Raw genomic sequence first — 11,271 nt, 5'->3', positions numbered from 1 at the left:
AGTTTCACAACTGAGGTGCTGCTTCATAAAAGGTCCTGTCTGAAGCCCCCAGCAGCCCCATATTTCCACCAAGATCGGGGGGGGGGGAAATAACTATGTATTTAGAAAATGCTGTTTCAAGCATTTGGGTTTCTTGATGTATACATGGATATGCTTGGCTATGGCCATGATGTCTGCATATTCTAGACATCTCTGTACAAGTATATGGAGGAGAGTACTTTCTCACCTGGAAAGGCTGTTTGAGAGATGACAAATCAAACTCGAAATAGTAGGTGTTCAAGCTTTCCCTTTGAAGCCATAGTCAATATGAGCATTTTCAGACACAAGAACAATAAATCATGATTTAAGCTACTGCTGCATCCTAGTACAGCATGCCTTTGGAAGGTTGAAGGCAAGGTCATTTGAAAACTCTTTTAGATGTAGAAGTTGATCTTATCTCTAATGTAGTTGGAGTGTGCTATGCTCAACAATCATGTTCTAGAGCAGTGGTCTTCAGCTGGTCCAGACCTGAGACCCAACTTGGACTCCCAGCCTACATGATGGGACCCACTTTCACATTTTCACAATTGCCCAACATGTTGGCAACAGCTTTGCCACAACCCACTTTTGGGTCGTGACCACCAGATGAAGACCACTGCTCTAGAGGGCCCTTACCATGGATGATCCCTTTTCTCTGATACCCAGCACAAAAGCAGCAGTGGATCAAGAAACACAAGACTTCAGCAATGGTTTCACAGGTTAATTTTGGAGAGCACATCCACATGTTTACAGCCATCTATTTTGCCTAACAATTAAAGTGCAATGACCATTACAGAGCTCACAGGGCAAAGGAAAACTTTGCATAACAATGCACAATTGTAGCTCCTACTTATAGCTTGCATTTTCTTTTATTTCTACATTTGTAAAATGACACTTAATGTGCCATGGGGCTGTTTGCATCACATGATAGTGGCACATGCAGGGTGCAGCTGCCATTTTGTTGATGCAATCCCCGCATCAATTCGTCATGATGGTGAGTTTGAAATGTAAAAATGCTCATGTTCAGAGTATTTCTTCCTTCCTTCTTAAAATCGGGGTTGGCATTCAGGATTGCCATTGTTTGGGTGTTTTTTTGTTTTTTTACTCCAGCCTGTCAGGAATGTAGAAGCAGCTGTAAATCATGGAATAATGGTGTTGGTGTGTGCATATATATGTATAAAGAAGAGATACATTAGTTATGTACTTCACCACTGAAATAATACACATGGCCTTTTAAAGTCGCACCCTGCAACACACACCTCTGACTATTCAGGGTTTTAAATTACCTAGCTGCACCACAGCTGGGCATGCCCATGGTGGCCCAGGTACTGATGACGTTGCCCTCTGGATGTTAATTTGCTCCCCCCATCCCGGGCTGCAGGCCCCTGGATTTTGGCTTGGAAGTCCAATCCTAGCTGTACTAACAATGATAGCTAAACATGCCTACTAATGATTAATCTGCCCTGTCTCTCCCTTCCCTTTGCTCCACGTTGATTTTCTCCTTTGCACAGCATAACAACCTCTCATTCTGCCAAGATGTTCAAAGCTGGTAGTATATTTCTGCAAAAGTCCTGGATTCTCTTGCAAGTGTGCCTGTTCACTGCCATTGGTAAACTTCTTATGATTTTATTCCCAGCTACTGTCAAGAAATATATATTGAAAAAGGGGGGGAAGAACAGCACAGGGAGGAACCCAAAGTTCATATACGAAAACTGGGGTCCAACTTTCTTCAGCTTCCAGTACTTACTCTTTGTCTTGAAAGTCAAATGGAGACAGCTAGAAGATGAAGCATTTCAAGGCTGTCCTGCTCCCAACACCCCAGTAGCAGATTTTGCAGGGGAAATTCATCACATCCTGGATTTCATGCAAGGTAAGTAAAAATAATGGTAGACATTTTTGAGAGGCCTAGTATTTGTTAGCGCAAATAGTAGTTCTGAAGCCCACATCAAAATATGGTTTCTGATTCTGGATTACAATAGGCCTGTTCAGACGACACTTTAGGCACTGTGGTTAGCACAACTGTGGTTCTCCGGGGTTAGCACTAACCACAAGCTGTGCTGTCGCACACAACACTTTAAGCCATGGTTAGAGCTGCTAACCCTGCTGCAGACAGTCTGGTTAGTGAGTGAGCAGGGTTTAGCAAAATGAATCCCACAAGACACCTTAAACCCTCCTGCTTAACCAAAAGCCTTAACCAGCAGGGTTTAAGGTGTCTTCTGAACAGGTCCTATCTAACACAACTCATGGGTTGTCAATTCAGACATCATATCAAACCATTGTTTGGTGTACAGCGTAGATCGAGCCAATATATATTAAAAGAACTAAGGAAAGTTACAAAAAAGCAGCATACAATTAAAGCAAAGATTTAACTATTTGAATTTATAACATATTTGGGGGCGGGATCACAGTCTCTCACATTTATCTGCATCTGAGTGACCTGAGCAGAAGCAACTTTCATAACTAACAATATGCAAATTTTACTTTTTCCATTTTTCTAATGCATAGAAATATACATAGACATATATGTTATCCTTGTAATGTACCACAATAGATCTCTGGGGAAAGCCAAAGGCAAATATTTCTGAGGCTGACAGCACAATTTTATGCATGTTTAAGCTGAATGTTCAGTGGGGCTTAGATGTGTACAGGATTGCAGCCTGAAGCTCTGATTTTTTTATTATCTGTACTAGCATGAAAGGCTTCCACAGAAAAGATATAGTGCTTGTTTAAAGCGCCCAGCAGTTTAAAAACATTGCCAAGAGAAATAAACACAAATTGCACTTTGTCCTCTTTTCCAACATATCCTTAAATCATTGAGTGGCACTTTTTAGTAAGTAATTAACTACACTACCTTTAAATATACACAAAAGCAAGCACTCACACTCAAAATTGGCATTAAATATTTTGCATATTTAAACCATTGTTAAGGATGATTGAATCAAAATATGCTTAAAAGAAAGTAAGTAAGATATTTCATAGGCAATCATAAAAAGGTAGTATTGTGACGAAAATAAAAACCAGTATTGGTATCAACATAGCAATCAAGTGATCTTGTAGTACAGTTCAACAAAACGCTAGGGGGACTTCAGTGTGGTCTGCGTGAACCCACTGATATAAAAGATGTTGCAAAATCAAACTCAAGAGACAAAAGTAGGGGAACAGAACATATCTGTATGATATATTCATCACTAATATTCAAGAGAGCATTTTCGCCAAGCATAGGTGTGCGCAACACATTTCATTACGGTGTGCACCCAGGGATTTTTTTTAAGGCAAACATTTTATTGAATACTCAATCGTAATAAGGAGAGTGATATAGAACAACTGCGCAGACAAATTTCTGACCTACAACAGGTTCTTTGGTGTGGTGATGGAGCAGCTGGAAGACCATTCCGCTGCATCTGGATCCCCCTCTGGATCCCTACTCAATGGCTCCATCAATCCTTGCTTATTGCTTGAGACATTAAGGTGTGCCTGGGCACACCTGGCACACCCCTTGTGCATGCCTATGTCACCAGGGTTTTTTAAATCAGTGGTGTTCATTTTTTTTTAATCTAAAATTGTCCGGGAAAGCTGCCAAAGGCCGACAATAAACAACCAACTAAGGAGCTGACAGAGATAAGAACAGTGTCTGGGTAATCTGCCAACTTTATAGCAACAACCAAGAAATTAGGGCTAAGCAGATACACTCAACGTTTACAGGCAGAATTCAGTCTCTTTGAAAACGGCCAGAAGCAGGCAAGGAGACACACAAAGAATAGTCCAGGTCACAGAGCTAATAGTCAAGGCTTACAGCAGGCAGGGTGGTCTAGAACAAGTCCATGGGCAAATAGGAGTAGCAGGCAGCGTGGTCCAGAGCCGGTCCGTGGTCAAACAGGATTCTAGGCAACAAGGCTGAGAAGTCACAGGCAACAAACACCGGAGCTTTCGCCAGGGTAATCAGTTAACTTCTGACAAACTCTCCCCAGCTCCCTGAGGCATATATATACAAGTCACTGCTGCCCCCAGGTGCTCCTTGATTGCTTGGCGTTTCAGATAAAGCCTCTGGGAGCGGTGTCTGGCTTCCTTTTCTGCTCTCTGCTGGCGGAAAGATGGAACTGGTACATTTGGTTCTTCCCCCTCTTATTATTATTATTATTATTATTTATTTATATAGCACCATCAATGTACATGGTGCTGTACAGATTACACAGTAAATAGCAAGACCCTGCCGCATAGGCTTACAATCTAATAAAGTTGTAGTAAACAATAAGGAGGGAAAGAGAATGCAAACAGGCACAGGGAAGTGTAAACAGGCACCAGGTAGGGTGAGGCTAACAGTATAGAGTCAGAACAAACTCAACATTTAAAAGCTATAGGGAAAAGAAAAGTTTTTAGCTGAGTTTTAAAAGCTGTGATTGAGTTGGTAGTTCTCAAATGTTCTGGAAGAGCGTTCCAGGCGTAAGGGGCAGCAGAAGAAAAAGGACGAAGCCGAGTAAGGGAAGTGGAGGTCCTTGGGCAGGCAAGAAGCATGGCATCAGAGGAGCGGAGAGCACGAGCGGGGCAATAGTGTGAGATGAGAGAGGAGAGATAGACAGGAGCTAGACCGTGAAAAGCTTTGAAGGTCAGCAGGAGAAGTTTATATTGGATTCTGGAGTGAATTGGAAGCCAATGAAGAGATTTCAGAAGTGGAGTGACATGGTCAGAGCGGCGGGCCAAGAAGATGATCTTAGCGGCAGAGTGGTGGACAAGACCAGCGGACTGATGTGAGACGAGGGAAGGCCAGAGAGAAGAAGGTTGCAGTAGTCCAACCGAGAGATAATCAGTGCGTGAACGAGAGTCTTGGCAGAAGAGACAGACAAAAATGGTCGAATCCTGGCAATATTATACAGATTGGCAGGATTCCCTGCTGACTTAGATGCTGACACACTTGTCCTCAGCTCTTCCTCCTCTTGGCTCCCTAGGTTGGCAGGACCTTCTGCTGGCACAGGTTCCATCCCCCTTGAGCTGGACTCTTCAGCAATGGGTCTGGGTTCCTCCATGTCCTCATCCCCTGACTCCATACCTACACAGGGTATGACAAAAATGCATCATTTTTTAATATTGTTGAAGTGGCATTGAAGATGAAAAAGAGACATTTTAAAATGAAATTGATATTATAGCCAACGGAGCTTTTTCATTCTATTTGTAGCATCAGAAAATTAAAGGAAATATAACGAAAACAGTGATGAAGGACAACTGTGCCTTCCTAACCCCAACATGCCATTACTGAGGTTCAGGATTGCAATCATAAAATAATCCTAGTAAAATTATTCATGCTACTTTTAAGACTTATTTGTAAGTGATCTGATTAAATGTGCTGGAAAGAGAACATGGGTGCTTCCAAATGGACAACTCCTCATGCTAGCAATCAAGATATTGTGCAACTATTTTGTATTGTTCTCTTCAGTGGATTTCCTGTGGTAAGAAAAAAGATGGAACCAGTAGGAAAACATGGGAGGGTTAGAAATGAAATATATTGCCATCTAGACACATTCAAATTAAGTGAATAACACAAGGCGACTGCAGCATAAAATTCTTGTCTGGAAGCACTCTATGCCTCCCTTCTAGATCTCCCAAATGTTGCTTCATAATATGATCAAAGCATGTGTGTTCTATATACAGAGAATGTGGAGGAGCTCTTGGCTTCAGCTCTCCTTACACTTCAAAGATTGCTTGCTGTCTGTTGCAGATGACAGGCCTCTGGTCTTAACGTTTGGAAGCTGCACCTGACCTTCATTTATGCTGAAATTTGGTGAGTTCAAGAAGCTTGTCGAAGATTTCAGTTCCGCAGCAGATTTCCTAGTAATCTACATTGAAGAAGCCCATGCCTCAGGTAAAGCAAGATTGCTATATCTCTGAAGCACATATACAATATGTAACCTACTATAAAATATTTTAACTGTTAATTCATTAGAAGGCTTACAATAGGGGTAGGCAGAACATCTTCTGATATTTTGGTCCCAGAAGCTCCTGCCAGCATGGCCATTGGTCAGAAATGAGTTAAAGTCTAAAATACCTAGAGGTCTATTTTTTGCCCACCCCTGGCTTAGAAGACACAAGAAGATGCTCATATACTTCTAAACTTTATATCCTCCTCATCTCAATGTGGAAAACCAAAATGAATGCTTTAAAAAATTAGGACCTGAATATGTTTGCGCATTTGTTAATCAGTCTTAGCATTGGATTAAATATAAATCTTACAGTCTGCTAAGTGCTTGGTCCTCCAACCGGCTTTACAAGCCTGAAGAATCATTCTGTCTTATTTCCAATGTTCATACTGTGAGTGCCGTTGCTTATGTAACCAAAATAGCACCATCCACGCACAGGAGGAAGGTATTATTATTATTATTATTATTATTATTATTATTATTATTATTATTATTATTTTAATAATTTTTATTTTTAAAACATCCAAACGATACAACAATACAATATGAAACAATGCCCCATAATACACAATAATATAAAGTAAACAGTTTAATAAACATATGTTCTAACTTAATTCCATTTAACATAACATAATTAACATAAATGTGCTCCTTCCAACCCCGGGATCTTATTCATATTTCCAAAATCTCATTACTTCCTCTGGAGGTGTTTTCCCTCTCCCCTTTAATAGTGTAAATTTAAAAACTGTTTCCATATTTCTTCAAAATCATTCGTTTTTATCATTCCTCTTCTAATTTTCAAGTTACATGTTAATTTATCATTAATAGCAATATCCCATGTTTCTTTATACCAATCTTCTATATGATAATCCCCTTGAACCTTCCAGTTCCTAGATATCATTAGTCTTGCTGCTGTTAACAAATTCGTTATCAATTCTTTTGTCTCTTGATTACAATTCAGTTCTCCATAAACTGATAATAATGCCACAGTAGGTGTCTCTTCAGTCTCCATTCCTAAAATTTCTTTTATCTCTTTAAACACCATTTTCCATAATGTTTGTACATATTCACATTCCCACCACATATGTAAATACGTTCCTTTCTCTTGACAACCTCTCCATCTTATTTATTTTATTTTATTTCACAGGGGTTAGGTACCACCTCCAGACAAGCTTGTAATAATTTTCTTTTATCCTCACGGACATATTTCTCAACACTCGTTGTTTCCATATCCCTTTCCAATTCTGTTGCCCTATTTGTTCCTTCAAGTCAGTTTCCCATACCATCTTACCTACACTTTCCATCTCTCCCTTTTCCACTAATACTCTATATATTTCACTCATTAAACCTTTTATTGATTTGTTTTCTCTTTTCTCATTTTCTTTTTTTAAAATCAGCGCCTCAAACTTTGTAATTCCTCTACACTCTCCATTATCATTTAACCATTTCTTCGTCCACTGTTCTAATTGAATATAATTTAACCACGATATATTTCCCTCTTTTAATCTCTCCTTTATTTCTTCCCTAGTTTTAATCCTTTCTAACCAATCTTTTAACTTCATTACCTTTCCTTCTTTTAAACTTTTTCCCAACTCTTTTTTTAAATTTTCCGGAAAGTTCCTCATCATTATCACTGGTGATATTGGGGAAATACTCAGAAGTAAGTCCTTTTTAGGAGGAAGGTATTAGCAGGCCTGGGGAAGCCCAAGATTTGCAGATGTATAAAAAATCAGCCCAATGAGAAATGTGTGTACTGAGTGGCTTTGAATTTCTGGCGGTTGGGAAGAAAGAAAATAAAATCAGAAAATGGTAGAGGTGAAATGGAGTGGCTGGAATCCTGAACAGGGAATGTTCTGCTCTGCAACATTCATAAATGTAACTATGAACAGATGCTATATAGTTAACCTAATCATACTGCTTATTTTAGATGGATGGGCTTTTGGTAACAATTTTGTTATTAAACATCACCAAACTCTCCAAGATCGTATAAAGGCTGCACAAATCCTACTGAAAGAGGATCCCTTGTGTCCAGTGGTTCTAGACACTATGGAAAACCTGAGCAGTTCAAAATATGCAGCTCTGCCAGAGAGGCTTTACGTGCTTCGAAGTGGAAAGGTTGTCTATAAGGTAACAAAATGTGAGCAATTTGTTAAAGCCCTTAGAATAAAAAATAGAATATATATCAGCATGAAAATTGGTCTGGGTAACTCAAGTACTTTGGATCCTATTATTCATAAAGAAGTATGAGTCAACTGTGCCATTTCCCATCAACATTCAGGAGTGATGCCCCCCCCCCCCCCCGCGTCATGCCTTGTTATTTAAGGTTAACTTGTCTCTACCTTGACTAAAAAACTTCCTGGGTACACCTACCTGTTTGTAAATGCTGTTAACTTTAATGGAACTTGAACCTATGCAATGAGGTTTGGGATTGGGACTGGGCCTTGAATCTCCTTAAAATGAGTAACATGGATCCTACTGAACACAGGGCTAGGCTGAAGACAATTCCAATAGCCTGTTGCCTAATGACATTATTGGCATTAAATAATTAAGTCACTTGTGCTTCTTACCGCCATAAGTGTGCACTCACAAATTAGCAAAAGACTAACTAAAATAATAATTAAAAAAATATGACATTAGTTGTGCATTTCTGAGGCAGTTAAAAAAATTAAATGCCAGGAAACAAAATGGGGTAGCGATTGGAGCAACTGCAATTGGACATTTTTTGAGGGACTGCGTGGGTGGGTGGGTGGATGGGAAGTCAGACAAAAAGGGGTAGTGATCAGAGTGGGGAGAGGGAGAAAAGACATTTTTTCCTGCAGTGTCCCTTGGGACATGTGCTGGAGCCAGCTGGAGGACTGAGGAGGCGGCAGAGAATGATCCATTAGCAAGCCTGATCGTGTTGGGCGTACTCTGGGTTGTTCAGCAAACCCACACCATAGCTTGCTCACAGGGGTGGCTAAGGTTACGGATGATTCTGTCGTATATCTTGCCAATGTTTCCTGGTCCCTCCTGTATACCAACAGTATAATGAGAGTGATAACACTCAAACCACAAGGATATCAAAATAGCTTTCATAAATGAATATTTCATTTTTTTTTACAAATATACAAAATACAGGCACAACAACAATATTTCACAAAGCCTGTAATATCAACATCCAATCTACATAGGTGAATTATTCACATGAAGCGTCTTTTATATAAACAGAAGTCCGGTACTATTATGCTGTTTCAAGGGTTCTTCTTCAGTATAACGCCACTCAGTTTACAGAAGGAGCCACGGCTACAATAGAAAAGAAACCCACCAGGGTTTATCACCATATCATTCTTGTTTCCTTAAGCCGACAGTAACGCTCTCCTGTATACCAGCATAAACCTGCCCAACCCCCACTCTAGAAATTGCTCAAGGAAACATTGTGTTTTTTTCTTTTTCCAGGGTGGATTGGGACCCTGGAGTTATTGCCCACAAGAAGTACGTGAAGTTTTGGAAGGACTACTTTAAATCTATAAAACAGCCTTCGTAGCGATCCCATAAGTGAACAGTCACTCTTTAGTCTGCTGATTGAGTTTTTTAACTGTTATTAATAATTTAGAAGAGATTGTATCAATTGTTAAAGGAAAATGAGAAAGATGAAATACCGGCACACTGTCAGTTTAGTATTTGGCAGTCATTAACTCTCTAATTAAGAAGTGCAATTAACACTATAAATTAAGCATCTTATGATTGCACTTACCCTTGATTACTTGCAAATAATAACACCAGTCACTATGGCCTAAGCAACATATGTAAACATTGTGGAAGTCACCTGAGAAGCAAAATTATGGAGATTGCTCCATGAAGCAAGCCCTTCATAGGAAGTGGCTCTCCATACAGTCCCAATCTTCTTTTTTAGACAGTGCTACTAAATAAAACAGCTGTGGCTTTTTGATAGTTGATGTGATAGAAATTCTGAGAATTGCATGATAGATTGCTCCACATGCAGGGTTTCCAACATGAAGCAGCTTCTCCTGTATTGAACCAAGGCGATGGTCTCCTCTTTGGTCACCACTTTGTAATGGGAGCCTGACAGTTTGCATTCCCCCAACAGCATCCCACCCAGTTAGGATTGCCAGACTGTGGCCATAATTCTGAACAGGAGCAACTTTTGGGTTGGGAACTGTTGCATGGCCCACAGGGCTTGCAGCTCCAAGTGTGCGCTGCGCACATGAGCTGGATCAGAGGAAACACACAGTTGTTCCTGACTTTGCTTGCATTTGCACATGTGTAGCTTTTGCACCTTTCTCTCTGCGCACAGTATTTCTGATTTTGACTGGCACAGATTACAACAGCTTTCTGAATGGAACCATTGTAATGGCTTGCTCCGTTTTGTTTCTATTCATATTTGTTTATGATAGTCATCGCTAAAATATGGAAGGCTGTGGCTTGATTTTGAAGATAAGTATTTTTAGAAACAAGACGCTAAACTATAATGATTAAAACTATGTCAGACAATCTTGACAGGCTTGACTGTGTTATTTGTAAGTATCCTTTCTTGCTTGCTGAACAAAAGGCTAATCAGTAGCCACAGAATGCTTGGTGGTACTGGTGGAAGTTTGCATTTTTGAAAGAGGGTGGGGAAAGACCATTCCAGATTAGATCATCTCCATTTCTTATAATGTATGGATGTATTGAAAATGCAACATCATGGAGATTCTGATGCAACATTTTTGATGTAAGAACACTCATCCAACTCAGATCAATGCCAGCTCAGATACCCTGGGAGAAGCAATATAATTTTGGAATGACCTGCTCACCTTCTATAGTTCACTTTCAGCAGACAGCGGGCAGTATCATGGGGGGGAATCTACACTACTGCTTTTAAAGCGCTTTAAAGCACTTTGAAAACGTTTTGAAACCTGTACATGCAGTGTGTCCTGGGCCCCAACAGTTGTCAAAACTGTTATAAAGCACTTTAAAGCAGTAGTGTAGATCCCCCCCCTATTTTGCTGCTGCACCCACTGTTTCTTTTGCACCAGCAAGAGCAACTGCTTGTGCAATGGGATTTTGCGGTTTTAAAAGTCACCCAGGAAACATGATTTCCAGATCAGGACACTACTGGTCACTTCTGCTGGTGCAGAGACACAATAGGATATTGCCCAATATTCCGAATATTTTAGTTAGTAATACATATTGATGACTCTGTCTTCTTAGGAAGAGTACATGAGATTAGTCAAGATCCACAGAACTATTTTAGGCATGCCCAAGCATTTGAATGCACCCAGTGAGCATGTTTTATCTTTTCTTTTCTTTTTTTGACTCAAATGCCATGTACATTTGAAGTTCTCCTCCATTTTCAAAGCAGTTT

The 11,271-nt window shown here is 40.0% G+C and overlaps 1 protein-coding gene across 1 annotated transcript; it reads left to right on the top strand.

Annotated features, from left to right (window-relative positions):
• Positions 1–1,536: 1,536 nt before the first annotated feature.
• On the top strand, positions 1,537–10,422 carry DIO1 (iodothyronine deiodinase 1). Its single transcript, XM_063138747.1, has 4 exons — positions 1,537–1,888; positions 5,729–5,872; positions 7,855–8,054; positions 9,363–10,422. Exons 1-4 carry the CDS (start codon positions 1,555–1,557, stop codon positions 9,426–9,428), a joined length of 744 nt encoding a protein of 247 aa, XP_062994817.1. The 5' UTR covers positions 1,537–1,554; the 3' UTR covers positions 9,429–10,422.
• The last annotated feature ends 849 nt before the right edge of the window (positions 10,423–11,271 follow it).

Source organism: Elgaria multicarinata, chromosome 1 (assembly GCF_023053635.1).
Source record: "Elgaria multicarinata webbii isolate HBS135686 ecotype San Diego chromosome 1, rElgMul1.1.pri, whole genome shotgun sequence".
NCBI lineage: Eukaryota > Metazoa > Chordata > Lepidosauria > Squamata > Anguidae > Elgaria > Elgaria multicarinata.
Note: the sequence above shows the minus strand (reverse complement) of the source record. Positions and strands in the feature narration are given on the sequence as shown.